Source organism: Oncorhynchus masou, chromosome 20 (genome assembly GCF_036934945.1).
Source record: "Oncorhynchus masou masou isolate Uvic2021 chromosome 20, UVic_Omas_1.1, whole genome shotgun sequence".
NCBI classification, from domain to species: Eukaryota; Metazoa; Chordata; class Actinopteri; order Salmoniformes; family Salmonidae; genus Oncorhynchus; species Oncorhynchus masou.
Window position 1 is genome coordinate 5691444 of NC_088231.1, and position 21856 is coordinate 5713299.

At 47.5% G+C, this 21856-nt stretch overlaps 1 protein-coding gene across 1 annotated transcript; it reads left to right on the forward strand.

The window, feature by feature from the left end:
• The first annotated feature begins 9803 nt into the window (after nt 1-9803).
• Nucleotides 9804-21856, forward strand: LOC135506462 (putative uncharacterized protein DDB_G0282133). The gene is made up of 14 exons (XM_064925844.1): nt 9804-10306; nt 10760-11180; nt 11303-11343; nt 11534-12016; nt 12185-13204; nt 13387-14112; nt 14392-14849; nt 15001-15391; nt 15668-15913; nt 16276-16857; nt 17137-17382; nt 17758-19547; nt 19696-19801; nt 19843-21856. Exons 1-14 carry the CDS (start codon nt 9804-9806, stop codon nt 21854-21856), a joined length of 9027 nt encoding a protein of 3008 aa, XP_064781916.1.

The following is a 21856-nucleotide window of genomic DNA, read 5'->3' on the forward strand; positions in this document are numbered from 1 at the left end:
TCATAGGCACCTGTACGAGGAGGTCAGAAAGGCAGAGAGTCGGGCGCCTGTAGTAGGCATCTCGGAAGCTGTCTGGGAGGGAGTGCAGGTGCGAGGTCTGGACAACAGGCTCAAGGACCTGAATTAGTTGAGCCTTCATAAGTGTTTGCCGGTACGTTCCATCTTGTACCGGTTTAGTTTAGTGCAATCCCCCACCTGTCCAAGATCCTCTTGTGGCAGGGAGGAGACTGTGCGTCATGTCTTTTGGGACTGTGCCTTTGCCGGAGTAGTATGGGCTAGTGCACGGGGGTTGTTAGGTTTGGTAAAGGGGATTTTGTATTGACGTGGGCCAGGTTAGAGAGGGGTGTAGGGAGAGTGAGAGGGACGGATAGGGACAGGTTTCTGCTCTGGCTTCTCATGAGTCTCTTTAAACGGGGGCTGTGGGAAGCAAGGCTGAACATGGAGAAGACAGGGAGAGATTGGGGGGTGGAAGGGATAGTGAGGAGAGTGGAAGGAGATTTGAGGGGGAGGATGAAGAGGGAGGAGAGGAAGTGGGGGCAGCATGCTGCTCGGGAGAGGTGGAAGGGGGGTTTAGGGCTGGGTGTCATTTAGATTTGTAAGAGGATAGATTAGGGACGGGGAGATAGGGAAAGGTGTTTTGTAGGGTGACGGGGAGGGAAGATGCTCCCCTGAGGTTTTTGTTTGGGGTTTATGTTTAGTTTAATTTAATTAGTTTAATTAAAAATATCATTATTTGTGTATGTATGTAAATTATGATTTGTGAAGAATGAATGGTACTGAAGATAATAAATTATTTTTATAAAAAATATAAAAAAAACAGTCAGGCTGTAATTGGTTTCACGTTCTGTTTGTTATTTTTGTATTTATTAGTTATTCGTGTATAGTTCATTCGTTTGTCTTCACTAAATAAACATGAGTAACTTACACGCTGCATTTCGGTCCGACTCTCTTTCAACTAAAGAAGAACGCCGTTACAGAATCACCCACCACACTCCGAGCAGCGTGTCAACAGGCAGGAGCAGCGCAAAGAGGAGCCGCGTTTTAAGGATTTCTGGACATGGGAGGAAATCCTTGACGGAAGAGGACCCTGGGCTAAACCAGAGGAGTGTAGCCGCCCAAAGGTGCAGCAGGCGAAGAGGAAACAGGAGCTGGAAGGAAAAGGACCCCGGGCTCAGCCTGGTGAATATCGCCGCCCTAAGGAGGAATTAGAAGCGGCTGAAGCGGAGAGGCGCTGGTATGAGGAGGCAGCACGGCGACGTGGATGGAAACAGGAGCAGCCCACAATGGAATACCGTATGGATATAACGACGTGGGAAGAAATAGACAGGTGGGCGGCCGACCCAGAGAGAGTGCCGGAGCCCGCCTGGGATTCGCTGGAGCAGTGCGAAGAGGGCTATAGAAGAATGGAGTTGAAAAGAAAGTCACGGCGGCGCAGAGCGAAACCCGAAAAGCAGCCCCAAATTTCTTTTGGGGGGGGGGCTATCAGGGAGTATGGCTGCGTCAGGTAGGAGACCTGCTCAATCTCCTTGTGCTTACCGGGAGGCTAGAGAGACCGGGCAGGCACCGTGTTATGCAGTTGTGCGCACGGTGTCCCCAGTGCGGGTGCATAGCCCGGTGCGGTATATTTCAGCTCCGCGTATCGGCCGGGCTAGATTGAGCGTCGAGCCTAATGCCATGAAGCCGGCTCTACGCATCTGGTCTCCAGTGCGTCACCTTGGGCCGGTTTACATGGCACCAGCCTTGCGCTCGGTGTCTCCGGTTCGCCTACATAGCCCAGTGCGGGCTATTTCTCCTCACAGCACTGGCAGGGCAACCGAGAGTATTCAACCAGGTAAGGTTGGGCAGGCTCGGTGCTCAAGAGCTCCAGTGCTCCTGCACGGTCCGGTTTATCCAGAACCACCTCCACACCCCAGCCCTCCAGTAGCAGCTCCCCACACTAGGCTTCCTGTGCGTGTCCTCGGCCAAATACCACCAGTGCCAGCACCACGCATCAGGCCTTCAGTGCGCCTCGCCTGTTCAGCGCAGCCAGCGCTTTCTCCCTCTCCTGCGCTGTCGGAGTCTCCCGTCTGTTCAGCGGTTCTAGAGCCTTCCTCCTCTACAGCGCTGCCGGAGCCTCCTGCCTGTATAGAGCAGCCTGAGCTGCCAGTCTACATGGAGCAGCCAGAGTTGTCAGTTTGTATAGAGCAGCCTGAGCTGCCAGTCTACATTGAGCAGCCAGAGCTGTCAGTTTGCATAGAGCAGCCTGAGCTGCTAGTCTGCATGGAGCAGCTAGTCTGCATGGAGCAGCCAGAGCTGCCAGTCTGCAAAGAGCTGCCAGTCTGCATGGAGCTGCCAGTCTGCATGGAGTGCCCGTCTGCATGGAGTTGCCAGTCTGCATGGAGTTGCCAGTCTGCATGGAGTTGCCAGTCTGCATGGAGCTGCCAGTCTGCATGAAGCAGCCAGAGCTGCTAGTCTGCATGGAGCAGCTAGAGCTGCCAGTCTGCAAGGAGCTGCCAGTCTCCATGAAGCCGCCAGAGCTGTCAGTCAGTATGGAGCAGCCAGAGCCGCCAGTCAGCATGGAGCAGCCAGAGCCGTCAGTCAGCATGAAGCAGCCAGATCTGCCAGTCAGCCAGACTCTTCCAGATCTGCCAGTCAGCCAGACTCTTCCAGATCTGCCAGTCAGCCAGACTCTTCCAGATCTGCCAGACAGCCAGACTCTTCCAGATCTGCCAGTCAGCCAGACTCTTCCAGTCAGCCAGACTCTTCCAGATCTGCCAGTCAGCCAGACTCTTCCAGATCTGCCAGTCAGCCAGACTCTTCCAGATCTGCCAGTCAGCCAGACTCTTCCAGATCTGCCAGTCAACCAGACTCTTCCAGATCTGCCAGTGACTCTTCCAGATCTGCCAGCCAGACTCTTCCAGATCAGTCGCCAGGATCGGCCAGGATCTCAGCCAGGACCAGTCAGCCAGGATCTGCCAGATCTGCTAGTCAGCCAGGATCCGCCAGTCGGCCAGGATCCGCCAGTCAGCCAGGATCCGCCAGTCGGCCAGGATCTGCCAGTCAGCCAGGATCCGCCAGTCAGTCCGGATTCAACTTCCTGGCTGGGCTTCATCTCAGTACTGGGCTTTTTCTCAGTGCTGGACTGCCTCTCAGTGCTGAGCTGCCCCTCAGTCCCGAGGTGCCCCTCAGTCCCGAGCTGTCCCTCAGTCCCGAGCTGTCCCTCAGTCCCGAGCTGTCCCTCAGTCCCGAGCTGTCCCTCAGCCCCGAGCTGCCTCAGTCCCGAGCTGCCCCTCAGTCACGAGCTGCTCCTCTGTTATGTAGGGTTCTGGGTGAGGACTATTCGGTCATGGTCGGGGAGGAACAATGACATTTATGAAGTGGGGTCCACGTCCGGAGCCGGAACCGCCACCATAGACAGACGCCCACCCGGACCCTCCCTATGGTTTTGAGGTGCGTTCGGGAGTCCGCACCTTAGGGGGGGGGGGTTCTGTCACGCCTTGGTCTTAGTATTTTGTGTTTTAGTTTATTAGTTAGTCAGACCAGGGTGTGACATGGGGTTATTATGTATTGTGTTTTCGTATTGGGGTTTGTAGTGTCTGGGATTGTAACTGATTAGGTGTGTGTGTGTGTTAAATAGGTTGGCTGCCTGAGGCGGTTCTCAATCAGAGTCAGGTGATTCTCGTTGTCGCTGATTGGGAACCGTATTTAGGTAGCCTGGTTTTCGCTTTGTATTTCGTGGGTGATTGTTCCTGTCTCTGTGTAGTGTGCACCAGTCAGGCTGTAATTGGTTTCACGTTCTGTTTGTTATTTTTGTATTTATTAGTTATTCGTGTATAGTTCGTTCGTTTGTCTTCACTAAATAAACATGAGTAACTTACACGCTGCATTTCGGTCCGACTCTCTTTCAACTAAAGAAGAACGCCGTTACAGTTCTCCTCTTTGGAGATGTAGCGAGGTAAAGTTGCATGATGTTATTAATTTAAAAAATGACTGTGTACTGACACGACCAGGGTAACTCAGCTGTAAAGAAATGCAAGTGTCGGCACAACATGACAGATAATAATCTATATAGCCCCTAGTCTACATGAATATTAAAAGACATGAGCCCCCAAAATACCTGTGAAATGGAATAAGTTATAAGATTAATTTAATTTAGTCAGTTCTACCACCTGATGTGATATTCTTATACTAAATAACATTTAAGGACACATGCCTTGAGGACACATAACTTAATATTAAGGGCCCATGTATTTTCAATATTTTGTTCACCCAAGTTCAGAGTGATTCATCGAAATGTTGGCTATTTATCGGGTTTTTAAACAATTGAATTGTCTGATGTCGGTTGAATTATTTCAATTCCACTTAGTAGATGTTTTTTCTTCAGTGAGCTCAATGTGCCGTTTCTCTAGAGAGAAATCAGATCAAGCCCAAACTGTGCGATGCAGTAGGGAGTTGTAGTTTCCAACAGGCCAATATTCTAAATAGTTTAGCACAGAAAACGTAAATAACTACAATGACCAAAATCCATTAAGTGCCTACTTGTACAGTCGATGGGTATAATGAAGAGATGCTCAAGAATCTTGCTTCGCCTCTTCCTCTCTGGTGTGGGGCAGACATGGAGAGGGTGAGAGATGAGAGACAGAAGAAAGCACATCGAAAGGGAAGGGCAGCAGTTGCTTCGTGAGGTATCTCTACCTGAAAATACATGATCTAACCTAAGTGATTGCTAGTTGGTATTCAGCAGATATAAAAGTATGCCTTATTTACTTTGAAGAACTAGTAAAAGAGTGATTTTGTCAGACAGCATGCGTAGCAGATCTATAGAGATGAGATGATGACTTGGAATAAAATAATGAAGTCATCAAATAAAACACATGTAATATGGAGTTGGACAAAATTCAACCTGCCACAATCAACAGCCTGATCAACTCTATGCGAATGAGACGTGTCGCGCTGCCTGAGGCAAATTGTGGTAAAACCAGACACTGGTTTTTCTGATCCACACCCTTAACCTTTTTTCAAAGGTATCTGTGACCAACAGATGCATATCTGTATTTCAAGTCATGTGCAATTATCAGTGACTCGAGGTAAAACCGGTAGGGCAAATAATTTCAATACCTCTTATGTAATTGGACAATAACAAAAAGAAAAGATGGGTTAGGGTAGATGGATTTTCCGGGGTGGAGGAATGTTTAGGAATGTTCTCATCTATAAAAAGGGCCTAACAACACACATTGAAGCCACTCAACCAGTTGAAAAGCAATTGCAATATTAAGGCTGCTAATACAGTCTGAGATTCAGATTGAGCATACCTGCTTTCTCCTGTCATACGGGCATTACCAATCGTGAGGTGATAGAGAGAGAAGAAGCTGTACTTTCGGACCTATATACCGGGTTGACGATCACCTTGTGAATCTTTGGAAGTACAATTTCAAGTGGACTTCATTTATTTATTTCAAGAAGTTCAGGTGAGTGGAAATGGGCATGCAAGATACTGAATTTAGTAAAAGAATGCTAGGATTTTTTTTTATGGTTTAGATTTTATTACTTTACAAAGTTATTTATCATTATCCAACGTTTTTTTTTAACTGCAAACTTTATACACACATGTATCTGAACAAAAATAATAGTTGAGTGAGAAATAACAAACATTCTTAAATATCAAGACAGTTCATTGATGTTGTCATCAAAATAGGTATTTGACAGAATGTAATTTGAAAATACAAAACAGTAATGAAGAGTCAAACAACTCATCAAAAAAAGCAGAGAGTGATATTTCACCAATCCAATAATATCACATGAAATGATCTTTCCACCAAGTAGACCTGTAGCCCCTAACCTCATTCATTTATATCTGCCAAATCAATCCAGAAGGTTACCAAGTCAGTTCAAGAATGTACATCAGACGGTAATCGGATGTTATTATACAGTGCCTTCAGAAAGTATTCATACCCCTTGACTTATTCCACATTTTGTTGTGTTACACCCATCTACACACAATACCCCATAATGACAAAATGAAAACTCTGTTTTTAAGAAATGTTTGCTAATTTACTGAAAAGGAAATACAAAAACTATCTCATTGACATAAGTATTGACAACCCTGAGTCAATACATCTTAGAATCAGTCTTTCTGGGTAAGTCTGTACACCTGGAATGTACAATATTGGGAATATACACTAGTCTTGCCATAGATTTTCAAGAACATTTAAGTCAAAACTGTAACTAGGCTGCACAGGAACATTACATTTCGTCTTAGTAAGAAACACCAGTGTATATTTTGCCTTGCCAACAAGCATACCCATAACATGAAGCCGCCACTGTTCTTGCAGCATCCTATTAAACATGTCTAAAAGGTTATTATCTTCTGTGAGTATGGCAACCATGTTCTGTGTATGTTTGATGTGGCGTTCATGGAATATTCTCCTAACCCTCAGACAACTGAACACAGGAATGTTCTTGCAACGTTCTCATCAAATGTGTCTAGAACATAGGGCCTCCCAGGTGGAGCCGTGGTCTAGGGCACTGCATCGCAGCGCTAGCTGTGCCACCAGGGACTCTGGGTTCGCGCCGGCTGCGACTGGAAGGTCCGTGAGGCGACGCACAATTGGCCTAGCGTCGTCCGGGTTAGAGAGAGTATGGCCGGTAGGGATATCCTTGTCTCATCGCGCACCATTGACTCCTGTGGTGGGCTGGACACAGTACATGCTAACCAAGGTCGCCAGGTGCACGATGTTTCCTCCGACACATTGGTGCGGCTGGGTTCCGGGTTGAATGTGCGCTGTGTTAAGAAGCAGTGCGGCTTGGTTGGGTTGTGTTTCGGAGGACACATGACTTTCGACCTTCATCTCTCCTGAGCCCGTACGGGAGTTGTAGCGATGAGACAAGATAGTAACTACTAATAATTGGATACTACGAAATTGGGGAGAAAAGGGGGTAAAATCAAAAAAATAAAAACGTGTCTAGAATGTTAATATCGTATATTCTGAGAACATGGCAACGCTGTTCTGTGTATGTTTGGTGGGACGTTGGTGGAATATTCTCCGAACCCTCAGAAAACTGGACATGAATGTTCTTGCAACGTCCCATGTAAGGTGTCTAGAACTTTAATATATTATATTCAGAGAACATTTTAACCACATTCTAGATAAGTTCTGCTAGACATTTTAAGGGAATGTTCTCCTAACTTTAACACCAAGACATGCTAAAAAGGCTCTCAGAGGGTTTTTGCTAACATAGAGAGAATATCCCCTAGAATATCCCCTAACTAACTGATATTTGGAAACTCAAATATGTGACTATAAAATCGTGCTGTACTTGCATGAGAGGCAAAATAACAGTTGTTATTTGTGGTTAAAACGCAAGTTGTTTTTGCCGCAATGAAATGTGGCACAAGCGGCAGTTGGCTCCTTTATTAGGGTGGATGGGCTCATAGTAATGGCTGGAACGGAATCAATGGAATGGTATCGAACACACCAAACACATCGCCCCAGGGTTTATATCGGAAATGATTAGATTGTGTAAAGTGACACAGTCACAGAAGGTGATTCACTGCTCTAAGGAATAGCATTCCAGGGGGAGGGACAAGGCTTTTACCTTCGGTCTCCAAGCCTTTTCAAAATGGATTCCTCCCAATGTGTTCTCCAATCCCATAAATAATTTTAGAAAAAGGCTCAGTGCAGTTATTCATGCAAGGGGAGGGTACTACTGTATTGAAACGTTTTGAGAAAAAAGGATTACTTCTTAAACAAAATATTTTTCTCTGAGCAATTGTATTAGTAGTATTATTATATAGTCTTCAAAAAATTCTATGCAATAGTATTTGTGTTATTTATTTATACAGTCTTTTCGGCTCATCTTTATCAATGGTGCAAATCATTTCCGTTATGACAGTATGTAATGAAAGATTTGATATCTCAGGGTATCGACAACCATTGGGGTGAGTGTGTAGACATATCCACATGCCAAAATGTACATATATTGTACGAGGCAGAATATCAAATTATAATTCCAACATTTATGTGTAGATAACTTGATATCATCTTTCTCTCTTAGGTGGTGGAGATATGGCTAAACTCAAGATGAGATGCAGAGCTACACTGCTCTGCCTAACAGGTGAGAAATGAAAGCAGAACATGTTCAACTTCTGTGAGATTAAATAGTTCCTGATGTTCATATGAGAATATGTCTTACATAAAACACAGTGTAAAAAAGTGTAGATTATCAAATCGTTAAAATTCCAGCGCAATCAAAAACATGATTTTCCTGTGTTTTATATATATTTCCACAATATGAGGTTGGAACAATACTGTGAAACTGTGAACATTTTTTTGTAATTATTGCAGTACCAAAAACTCAAACAGCAGAGGGTGCGCATGAACTAGGATGAATAGCAAGTAGCATGGTTAATGATAAATGGCTATGGCTCCTGTCTCAAGACCCATTAACTCTTGAAACTAGGGGGCACTATTTTTATGTTTGGAAAAATAACGTTCCCAAAGTAAACGGCCTATTTCTCAGGACCAGATGCTAGAATATGCATATAATTGACAGATTAGGATAGAAAACACTAGTTTCCAAAACTGTCAAATTATTGTCTGTGAGTATAACAGAACTGATATTGCAGGTGAAACCCTGATAAAAATCAAACCAGGAAGTGGCCTCTTTTTTGAAAACTCCATGTTCCATAACCTCCCATTGCTCCATTTAAAGGGACATCAACCAGATTCCTTTTCCTATCGCTTCCTCATGGTGTCAACAGTCTTCAGACATAGTTTCAGGCTTTTATTTTGAAAAATGAGCCAGAACGATAACATCGCGTCAAGTGGTCTGTTTTGCTTGCGCAACAGAGTTTGGATAGGTATTGCTTTTCCCTCTCCTACTGTGAAAGAGATTTGCGGTTGATATATTACCGATTATATATTTTTAAAACAACCTGAGGATTGATTATAAAAAATCCTGTGGATTTCTGAACATAATACTCCAAACAAACGGAGGTATTTTGGATATAAAATTATCTTTATGGAACAAAAGGAACATTTGTTGTGTAACTGGGAGTCTCGTGAGTGAAAACATCCGAAGATTATCAAAGGTAAACGATTAATTTGATTGCTTTTCTGATTTCCGTGACCAAGCTACCTGATGCTAAGTGTATTTAATGTTTTGTCATGCGATCGATAAACTTACACAAACACTTGGATTGCTTTCGCTGTAAAGCATAATTTCAAAATCTGAGATGACAGGTGGATTAACAAAAAGCTAAACTGTGTTTTGCAATATTGCACTTGTGATTTCATGAACATGAATATTTGTAGTAACATTATTTGTCTGATGCGCTATGCTTTTCAGCGGTTGCTGATGACAATTATCCCGCTTAAGGGATGGTTAGTGTCAATACGTTTTAAGCTAGAGAAGCAATTTTGGATTGGCTGCGTCTCAATCGACCGCGTCCGCTGATATCGGCCTTTCACTTCCCAAAAATCTTCTAAAAAAGAAACTCTGTAGCGTCCGAATGGTTTACAAACTATTGAACCCTCTATGAAAAGGTGAGTCTCTCATAAACACATACATGTCGACTGTTTTGCTCTAGGACGCCACCAATCCTCACAAGACTCAACTGAAGGCAAGCCCGGTAGCGGTTAAAACAAGTTATGGATGTTTGTATGGAAGTAGTTCAGTGTCAAAAGAAGGGGTTAAATACGTTGTTTTTTTTTAAGTAATTTTTTCCTGATCTTTCGTATTTCTCTCAGATATAGGACAGACACTTCAAATGCCCCCTTAAATGTGCTGGGCATGATAAAACAACTATGAAAATAACAATGATAATGTCGATTTCCATCAACAGTACTTACGGCAACAACAATCTTGACAACTGTGTCAGCACAATCAACCACAACCGAGCCCAGAACAACAACAGCTGCTCCCACAACAACCACAGCCACAGCAATGACGACTACAGCTGCTCCCACAACAACCACGCTGTGGGTACGAAAAGAAGAGCTGAGGCAAGAAAAAACAAAGCTGCACCCACAACAACCACAGCTGCGGATACGACGAGAAGAGAAGTCGCAAAAAAAAACACAGCTGCCCCCAAAACATCACCAGCTTCAAGAACAACAACATCACGGGCAACAACACCCAGAACCCTGCAATCAACAAACAATCACAGCAACAACGAAAGCTGTTCCCAAAAAACCCATAGATGCACCCACAACAACCACAGTGTCTCGCACAACAACTGCAGCAGCTCCAACAACAGCTTCCCCTACAACAACCACATATTCTCCTACAGCAACCACAGCTGCGGCTACAACAACCAAATTCATCCGTACAACAACCACATCTGCCCCCACAACAACAACAGCTTCTCCCACAACAACCACAACTGCTCACACAACAACCACAACTGCTCACACAACAACCACAGCTTCTCCCACAACAACCACAGCTTCTCCCACAACAACCACAGCTTCTCCCACAACAACCACAGCTTCTCCCACAACAACCACAGCTTCTCCCACAACAACTACAACTGCTCCAACAACATTCACAACTTCTCACACAACAACCACAGCAGCACAAACTACAAAAACAGCTTCTCCCACAACTACAGCTTCTCTCACAACAACCACAGCTTCTCCCACAACAACCACAGCTTCTCCATCAACAAACACAGTTGCAGCGACAACAACAAGAGCTGCAGCAAAAACAGCTGAAGTGCTGGCCTCAACAACCACAGCTGCTCCAACAGCAATCACAGATTCTCCCACAACAACCACAGCTGCTCCCACAACAACAACAGCTTCTCCCACAACAACCACAGTTGCAGCTACAACAACCACTGCTCCAGCAACAACAACCGAAGGGCTGGCCTCAACAACCACAGCTGCTCCAACAACAACCACAGCTGCACAAACAACAACCACAGCTTCTCCCACAACAACCAAAGCTTCTCCCACAACAACCACAACTTCTCCCACAACAACCACAGCTCCTACCACAACATCCACAGCTTATCCCAAAACAACCACAGTTGCAGCTACAACAACAAGAGCTGCAGCAACAACAACCGAAGTGCTGGCCTCAACAACCACAGCTGCGCCAACAACAACCACAGCTGCCACAACAACAACCAAAGCTTCTCCCACAGCAACCACAGTTGCAGCTACAACAACCACTGCTCCAGCAACAACAACCGAAGGGCTGGCCTCAACAACCACAGCTGCTCCAACAACACCCACAGCTGCACAAACAACAACCACAGCTTCTCCCACAACAACCACAGCTTCTCCCACAACAACCAAATCTCCCACAACAACCACAGTTGCAGCTACAACCACCACAGCTGCAGCAACAACAACAGAAGTGCTGACCTCAACAACCACAGCTGCTCCAACAACAACCACAGCTGCACAAACTACAACCACAGCTTCTCCCACAACAACCACATCTTCTCCCACAACAACCACATCTTCTCCCACAACAACCACAGCCTCTCCCAAAACAACCACAGCTTCTCCCACAACAACCACATCTTCTCCCACAACAACCACAGCTTATCCCACAACAACCACAGTTGCAGCAACAACAACAAGAGCTGCAGCAACAACAACCGAAGTGCTGGCCTCAACAACAACAGCTGCTCCAACAACAACCACAGCTGCACAAACTACAACCACAGCTTATCCCACAACAACCACGGCTTCTCCCACAACAACCACAGCTGCTCCAACAACAACCACAGCTTCTCAAATAACAACCACAGCTTCTCTCACAACAACCACAGAATCTCCCACAACAACCACAGTTGCAGCTACAACCACCACAGCTGCAGCAACAACAACAGAAGTGCTGACCTCAACAACCACAGCTGCTCCAACAACAACCACAGCTGCACAAACTACAACAACAGCTTCTCCCACAACAACCACAGCTTCTCCCACAACAACCACATCTTCTCCCACAACAACCACAGCTTCTCCCACAACAACCACATCTTCTACCACAACAACCACAGTTGCAGCTACAACAACAAGAGGTGCAGCAACAACAACTGAAGTGCTGGCCTCAACAACAACAGCTGCTCCAACAACAACCACAGCTGCACAAACTACAACAACAGCTTCTCCCACAACAACCACAGCTTCTCCCACAACAACCACAGCTTCTCCAACAACAACCACAGCTGCACAAACAACAACCACAGCTTCTCCCACAACAACCAAAGCTTCTCCCACAACAACCACAACTTCTCCCACAACAACCACAGCTCCTACCACAACATCCACAGCTTATCCAAAAACAACCACAGTTGCAGCTACAACAACAAGAGCTGCAGCAACAACAACCGAAGTGCTGGCCTCAACAACCACAGCTGCTCCAACAACAACCACAGCTGCTCCAACAACAACCACCATTGCAGCGACAATAACAAGAGCTGCATCAACAACAACCGAAATGCTGGCCTCAACAAACACAGCTGCTCGAACGACAACCACAGTTGCACAAACTACAACAGCTTCTCCCACAACAACCACAGCTTCTCCCACAACAACCACAGCTTCTCACACAACAACCACAGCTTCTCCCACAACATTCACAACTTCTCACACAACAACCACAGCATCTCTCACAACAAACACAGAATCTCCCACAACAGCCACAATTGCAGCTACAACCACCACAGCTGCAGGAACAACAACCGAAGTGCTGGCCTCGACAACCACAGCTGCTCCAACAATAACCACAGCTCCACAAACTTCAACAACAGCTTATCCCACAACAACCGCAGCTTCTCCCACAACAACCACATCTTCTCCCACAACAACCACAGCTTCTCCCACAACAACCACAGCTTATCCCACAACAACCACAGTTGCAGCTACAACAACAAGAGCTGCAGCAACAACAGCCGAAGTGCTGGCCTCAACAACCACAGCTGCTCCAACAACAACCACAGCTGCACAAACTACAACAACAGCTTCTCCCACAACAACCACAGCTTCTCCCACAACAACCACAGAATCGCCCACAACAACCACAGTTGCAGCTACAACCACCACAGCTGCAGCAACAACAACCGAAGCGCTGGCCTCAACAACCACAGCTGCTCCAACAACCACCACAGCTGCACAAACTACAACAAGAGCTTCTCCTTCAACAACCAGAGCTTCTCCCACAACAACCACAGCTTCTCCCACAACAACCACAGCTCCTACCACAACAAGCACAGCTTCTCCCACAACAACCATAGTTGCAGCTACAACAACAAAAGCTGCTCCAACAACAACCACAGCTGCTCCAACAACAACCACCATTGCAGCGACAATAACAAGAGCTGCATCAACAACAACCGAAATGCTGGCCTCAACAAACACAGCTGCTCAACAAACAGTTGCACAACCACAGTTGCACAAACTACAACAGCTTCTCCCACAACAACCACAGCTTCTCCCACAACAACCACAGCTTCTCACACAACAACCACAGCTTCTCCCACAACATTCACAACTTCTCACACAACAACCACAGCATCTCTCACAACAAACACAGAATCTCCCACAACAGCCACAATTGCAGCTACAACCACCACAGCTGCAGGAACAACAACCGAAGTGCTGGCCTCGACAACCACAGCTGCTCCAACAATAACCACAGCTCCACAAACTTCAACAACAGCTTATCCCACAACAACCGCAGCTTCTCCCACAACAACCACATCTTCTCCCACAACAACCACAGCTTCTCCCACAACAACCACAGCTTATCCCACAACAACCACAGTTGCAGCTACAACAACAAGAGCTGCAGCAACAACATCCGAAGTGCTGGCCTCAACAACCACAGCTGCTCCAACAACAACCACAGCTGCACAAACTACAACAACAGCTTCTCCCACAACAACCACAGCTTCTCCCACAACAACCACAGAATCGCCCACAACAACCACAGTTGCAGCTACAACCACCACAGCTGCAGCAACAACAACCGAAGCGCTGGCCTCAACAACCACAGCTGCTCCAACAACCACCACAGCTGCACAAACTACAACAAGAGCTTCTCCTTCAACAACCAGAGCTTCTCCCACAACAACCACAGCTTCTCCCACAACAACCACAGCTCCTACCACAACAAGCACAGCTTCTCCCACAACAACCATAGTTGCAGCTACAACAACAAAAGCTGCTCCAACAACAACCACAGCGTCTCCCACAACAACCACAGTTGCAGCTACAACAACCACAGCTGCTCCAACAACAACCACAGCTGCTCCAACAACAACCACAGCTGAACAAACTACAACAACAGCTTCTCACACAACAACCACAGCTTCTCCCACAACAACCACAGCTTCTCCCACAACAACCACAGCTCCTACCACAACAACCACAGCTTCTCCCACAACAACCACAGCTCCTACCACAGCAACCACAGCTCCTACCACAACAACCACAGCGTATCCCACAACAACCACAGTTGCAGCTACAACAACCGAAGTGCTGGCCTCAACAACCACAGCTGCTCCAACAACAACCACAGCTGCACAAACTACAACAACAGCTTCTCCCACAACAACCACAGCTTCTCCCACAACAACCACAGCTTCTCCCACAACAACCACAGCTTCTCCAACAACAACCACAGCTCCTACCACAACAAGCACAGCTGCACAAACGATAACCACAGCTGCACAATCGACAACCACAGCTTCTCCCACAAAAAACACAGTTTCTCCCACAACAACCACAATTGCAGCTACAACCACCACAGCTGCAGCAACAACAACCGAAGTGCTGGCCTCAAGAACCACAGCTGCTCCAACAACAACTACAGCTGCACAAACGACAACCACAGCTTCTCCCACAACAACTGCAGCTTCTCCCACAACAACCACATCTTCTCCCACAACAACCACATCTTCTCCCACAACAACCACAGCTTATCCCACAACAACTGCAGCTTCTCCCACAACAACCACATCTTCTCCCACAACAACCACATCTTCTCCCACAACAACCACAGCTTATCCCACAACAACCACAGCTTATCCCAACAACCACAGTTGCAGCTACAACAACAAGAGCTGCAGCAACAACATCCGAAGTGCTGGCCTCAACAACCACAGCTGCTCCAACAACAACCACAGCTGCACAAACTACAACAACAGCTTCTCCCACAACAACCACAGCTTCTCCCACAACAACCACAGAATCGCCCACAACAACCACAGTTGCAGCTACAACCACCACAGCTGCAGCAACAACAACCGAAGCGCTGGCCTCAACAACCACAGCTGCTCCAACAACCACCACAGCTGCACAAACTACAACAAGAGCTTCTCCTTCAACAACCAGAGCTTCTCCCACAACAACCACAGCTTCTCCCACAACAACCACAGCTCCTACCACAACAAGCACAGCTTCTCCCACAACAACCATAGTTGCAGCTACAACAACAAAAGCTGCTCCAACAACAACCACAGCGTCTCCCACAACAACCACAGTTGCAGCTACAACAACCACAGCTGCTCAACAACAACCACAGCTGCTCCAACAACAACCACAGCTGAACAAACTACAACAACAGCTTCTCACACAACAAACAGCTTCTCCCACAACAACCACAGCTTCTCCCACAACAACCACAGCTCCTCCCACAACAACCACAGCTTCTCCCACAACAACCACAGCTCCTACCACAGCAACCACAGCTCCTACCACAACAACCACAGCTTATCCCACAACAACCACAGTTGCAGCTACAACAACCGAAGTGCTGGCCTCAACAACCACAGCTGCTCCAACAACAACCACAGCTGCACAAACTACAACAACAGCTTCTCCCACAACAACCACAGCTTCTCCCACAACAACCACAGCTTCTCCCACAACAACCACAGCTTCTCCAACAACAACCACAGCTCCTACCACAACAAGCACAGCTGCACAAACGATAACCACAGCTGCACAATCGACAACCACAGCTTCTCCCACAAAAACACAGTTTCTCCCACAACAACCACAATTGCAGCTACAACCACCACAGCTGCAGCAACAACAACCGAAGTGCTGGCCTCAAGAACCACAGCTGCTCCAACAACAACTACAGCTGCACAAACGACAACCACAGCTTCTCCCACAACAACTGCAGCTTCTCCCACAACAACCACATCTTCTCCCACAACAACCACATCTTCTCCCACAACAACCACAGCTTATCCCACAACAACTGCAGCTTCTCCCACAACAACCACATCTTCTCCCACAACAACCACATCTTCTCCCACAACAACCACAGCTTATCCCACAACAACCACAGTTGCAGCTACAACAACAAGAGCTGCAGCAACAACATCCGAAGTGCTGGCCTCGACAACCACAGCTGCTCCAACAATAACCACAGCTCCACAAACTTCAACAACAGCTTATCCCACAACAACCGCAGCTTCTCCCACAACAACCACATCTTCTCCCACAACAACCACAGCTTCTCCCACAACAACCACAGCTTATCCCACAACAACCACAGTTGCAGCTACAACAACAAGAGCTGCAGCAACAACATCCGAAGTGCTGGCCTCAACAACCACAGCTGCTCCAACAACAACCACAGCTGCACAAACTACAACAACAGCTTCTCCCACAACAACCACAGCTTCTCCCACAACAACCACAGAATCGCCCACAACAACCACAGTTGCAGCTACAACCACCACAGCTGCAGCAACAACAACCGAAGCGCTGGCCTCAACAACCACAGCTGCTCCAACAACCACCACAGCTGCACAAACTACAACAAGAGCTTCTCCTTCAACAACCAGAGCTTCTCCCACAACAACCACAGCTTCTCCCACAACAACCACAGCTCCTACCACAACAAGCACAGCTTCTCCCACAACAACCATAGTTGCAGCTACAACAACAAAAGCTGCTCCAACAACAACCACAGCGTCTCCCACAACAACCACAGTTGCAGCTACAACAACCACAGCTGCTCCAACAACAACCACAGCTGCTCCAACAACAACCACAGCTGAACAAACTACAACAACAGCTTCTCACACAACAACCACAGCTTCTCCCACAACAACCACAGCTTCTCCCACAACAACCACAGCTCCTACCACAACAACCACAGCTTCTCCCACAACAACCACAGCTCCTACCACAGCAACCACAGCTCCTACCACAACAACCACAGCGTATCCCACAACAACCACAGTTGCAGCTACAACAACCGAAGTGCTGGCCTCAACAACCACAGCTGCTCCAACAACAACCACAGCTGCACAAACTACAACAACAGCTTCTCCCACAACAACCACAGCTTCTCCCACAACAACCACAGCTTCTCCCACAACAACCACAGCTTCTCCAACAACAACCACAGCTCCTACCACAACAAGCACAGCTGCACAAACGATAACCACAGCTGCACAATCGACAACCACAGCTTCTCCCACAAAAACACAGTTTCTCCCACAACAACCACAATTGCAGCTACAACCACCACAGCTGCAGCAACAACAACCGAAGTGCTGGCCTCAAGAACCACAGCTGCTCCAACAACAACTACAGCTGCACAAACGACAAACCACAGCTTCAACAACCACAGCTCCCACAACAACTGCAGCTTCTCCCACAACAACCACATCTTCTCCCACAACAACCACATCTTCTCCCACAACAACCACAGCTTATCCCACAACAACTGCAGCTTCTCCCACAACAACCGCATCTTCTCCCACAACAACCACATCTTCTCCCACAACAACCACAGCTTATCCCACAACAACCACAGTTGCAGCTACAACAACAAGAGCTGCAGCAACAACATCCGAAGTGCTGGCCTCAACAACCACAGCTGCTCCAACAACAACCACAGCTGCTCCAACAACAACCACAGCTCCACAAACTTCAACAACAGCTTATCCCACAACAACCGCAGCTTCTCCCACAACAACCACATCTTCTCCCACAACAACCACAGCTTCTCCCACAACAACCACAGCTTATCCCACAACAACCACAGTTGCAGCTACAACAACAAGAGCTGCAGCAACAACATCCGAAGTGCTGGCCTCAACAACCACAGCTGCTCCAACAACAACCACAGCTGCACAAACTACAACAACAGCTTCTCCCACAACAACCACAGCTTCTCCCACAACAACCACAGAATCTCCCACAACAACCACAGTTGCAGCTACAACCACCACAGCTGCAGCAACAACAACCGAAGCGCTGGCCTCAACAACCACAGCTGCTCCAACAACCACCACAGCTGCACAAACTACAACAACAGCTTCTCCCACAACAACCACAGCTTCTCCCACAACAACCACAGCTTCTCCCACAACAACCACAGCTTCTCCAACAACAACCACAGCTCCTACCACAACAAGCACAGCTGCACAAACGATAACCACAGCTGCACAATCGACAACCACAGCTTCTCCCACAAAAACCACAGTTTCTCCCACAACAACCACAATTGCAGCTACAACCACCACAGCTGCAGAAACAACAACCGAAGTGCTGGCCTCAAGAACCACAGCTGCTCCAACAACAACTACAGCTGCACAAACGACAACAACAGCTTCTCCCACAACTACATCTTCTCCCACAACAGCCACAGTTGCAGCGACAACATCCACTGCTGCAGCAACAACAACCGAAGTGCCGGCCTCAAAAACCACAGCTGCTCCAACAACAACCACAGTTGCACAAACAACAACAGCTTCTCCCACAACAACCACAGCTTCTCCCACAACAACCACAGAATCTCCCACAACCACAGCTTCTCCCACAACAACCGCAGTTACAGCTACAACATCCACTGCTGCAGCAACAACAACCGAAGTGCTGGCCTCAACAACCACAGCTGCACCAACAACAACCACAGCTGCAGAAACTACAACAACAGCTTCTCCCACAACTACATCTTCTCCCACAACAGCCACAGTTGCAGCGACAACATCCACTGCTGCAGCAACAACAACCGAAGTGCTGGCCTTAACGACCACAGCTGCTCCAACAGCAATCACAGATTCTCCCACAACAACCACAGCTTCTCCCACAACAACCACAGCGTCTCACACAACAACCACAGTTTCTCTCATAACAACCACAGCGTCTCCCACAACAACAACAGCTTCTCCCACAACAACCACAGCTTCTGCCACAACAACCACAGAATATCCCACAACCACAGCTTCTCCCACAACAACCACAGTTGCAGCTACAACAACAACAGCTGCAGCAACAACAACCGAAGTGCTGGCCTCAACAACCACAGCTGCTCCATCAACAACCAGAGCTTCTCCCACAACAAAAACAGCTTCTCCCACAACAACCACAGCTTCTCTCATAACAACCACAGCGACTCCCACAACAACCACAGCTTCTCCCATAGCAATCACAGATTCTCCCACAACAACCACAGCTTCTCCCACAACAGCAACATTTTCTCCCACAACAACCACAGCTTCTCTCATAACAACCGCAGCTTCTCCCACATCAACCACAGTTACAGCTACAACATCCACTGCTGCAGCAACAACAACCGAAGTGCTGGCCTCAAAAACCACAGCTGCTCCAACAGCAACCACAGCTGCTCCAACAACAACAACAGCTTCTCCCACCACAACCACAGCTTCTCCCACAACAACCACAGAATCTCCCACAACAACCACAGCTTCTCCCACAACAACCACAGTTGCAGCTACAACAACCACAGCTGCAGCAACAACAACCGAAGTGCTGGCCTCAACAACCACAGCTGCTCCATCAACAACCACAGCTGAACAAACTACAACAACAGCGTCTCCCACAACAACCACAGCTTCTCCCACAAATCCCACAGCTTCTCTCATAACAACCACAGCGTCTCCCACAACAACCACAGCTTCTCCCACAACAACCACAGTTACAGCTACAACATCCACTGCTGCAGCAACAACAACCGAAGTGCTGGCCTCAACAACCACAGCTGCACCAACAACAACCACAGCTACAGAAACTACAACAACAGCTTCTCCCACAACTACATCTTCTCCCACAACAACCACAGTTGCAGCCACAACATCCACTGCTGCAGCAACAACAACCGAAGTGCTGGCCTTAACGACCACAGCTGCTCCAACAGCAATCACAGATTCTCCCTCAACAACCACAGCTTCTCCCACAACAACCACAGCGTCTCCCACAACAACCACAGTTTCTCTCATAACAACCACAGCGTCTCCCACAACAACCACAGCTGCTCCAACAACAACCACAGCTGCACAAGCTACAAAAACAGCTTCTCCCACAACTACATCTTCTCCCACAACAACCACAGTTGCAGCGACAACAACAAGAGCTGCAGAAACAACAACCGAAGTGCTGGCCTTAACGACCACAGCTGCTCCAACAGCAATCACAGATTCTCTCAAAACAACCACAGCTTATCCCACAACAAAAACAGCTTCTCCCACAACAACCACAGCTTCTCTCATAACAACCACAGCTTATCCCACAACAAAAACAGCTTCTCCCACAACAACCACAGCTTCTCTCATAACAACCACAGCGTCTCCCACAACAACCACAGCTTCTCCAACAACAACCACAGTTGCAGCGACAACAACAAGAGCTGCAGCAACAACAACCGAAGTGCTGGCCTCAACAACCACAGCTGCTCCAACAACAACCACAGCTGCACAAACGACAACCACAGCTTCTCCCACAACAACCACAGTTGCAGCTACAACAACAAAAGCTGCAGCAACAACAACCGAAGCTCTGACCTCAACAACCACAGCTGCTCCAACAGCAATCACAGACTCTCCCACAGCAACCACAGCTTCTCCCACAACAACCACAGCTGCTCCAACAACAATCACAGATTCACCCACAACAACTACATCCGTCTCAACAAAAACAGCTGCTCACCAAACAACCACAGAAACCCCAATGACATACACAGCTGCAGCTTTGACGAGTACAGCTGTGGCTACAAAAAGCACAGCTACACCAACGACAACCACAACTCAACCTACAGTGACCACAGATGCTACCACAATGACCTTAGCTTCACCATCGACAACCACAGCTGCACCTACTGCAACAACAGCTTCTCTCACAACAACTACAGATGCAACAACAATTCCTGTAACAACAACAGCAGCTCCAACAACAACAGAAGCCCCAACAACAACACCAGCTGCTACTACAACAACCACAGCTGCACCAACGACAACCACAGCTCCACCTACGGCGACAACTGCCACTACCACAATGAGCTCAGATTCACCTTCGACATCCACAGCTGCACCTACAGCAACAACAGCTTCTCCCACAACAACCACAGCTGTACCAACGGCAATAACATTCCCTCTCACAACAACAATGGCTCCAACAACAACAGCAGCTCCAAAAACATCACCAGCTGCACCAACAATAACCACAGCTCTACCTACATCGACCACAGATGCTTCCACACCAAACTCAGCTTCACCTTCAACAACCACAACAGCAACTACAGCAACAGCAGCTTCTCTCACAACAACCACAGCTGCACCTACTGCAACAACAGCTTCTCTCACAACAACTACAGATGCAACAACAATTCCTGTAACAACAACAATGGCTTCAACAACAACAGCAGCTCCAACAACAACAGAAGCCTCAACAACAACACCAGCTGCTACTACAACAAACACAGCTGCACCAACGACAACCACAGCTCCAGCTACAATGACCACAGCAGCTCCCACAACAGCCACAGCATCATCTTCGACTACCACTGCTGCTGCTACTGCCACCACTGCCGCCCTCAAAATGACCACAGTGTCTGCCACAACAACCACAGCTACTCACACAACAAACACAGCTGA

Coding starts and splice junctions, on each gene's coding strand:
- LOC135506462 (XM_064925844.1), top strand. CDS start 9,804: ATGTCGATTTCCATCAACAGTACTTACGGCAACAACAATCTTGACAAC. Junction 11,344..11,533: donor CTGCAGCAACAACAACAGAA/GTGCTGACCTCA, acceptor CAACAACCACAG/CTTATCCCACAACAACCACA. Junction 15,392..15,667: donor CACAGCTCCTACCACAACAA/GCACAGCTTCTC, acceptor CAACAACCACAG/CTCCTACCACAGCAACCACA.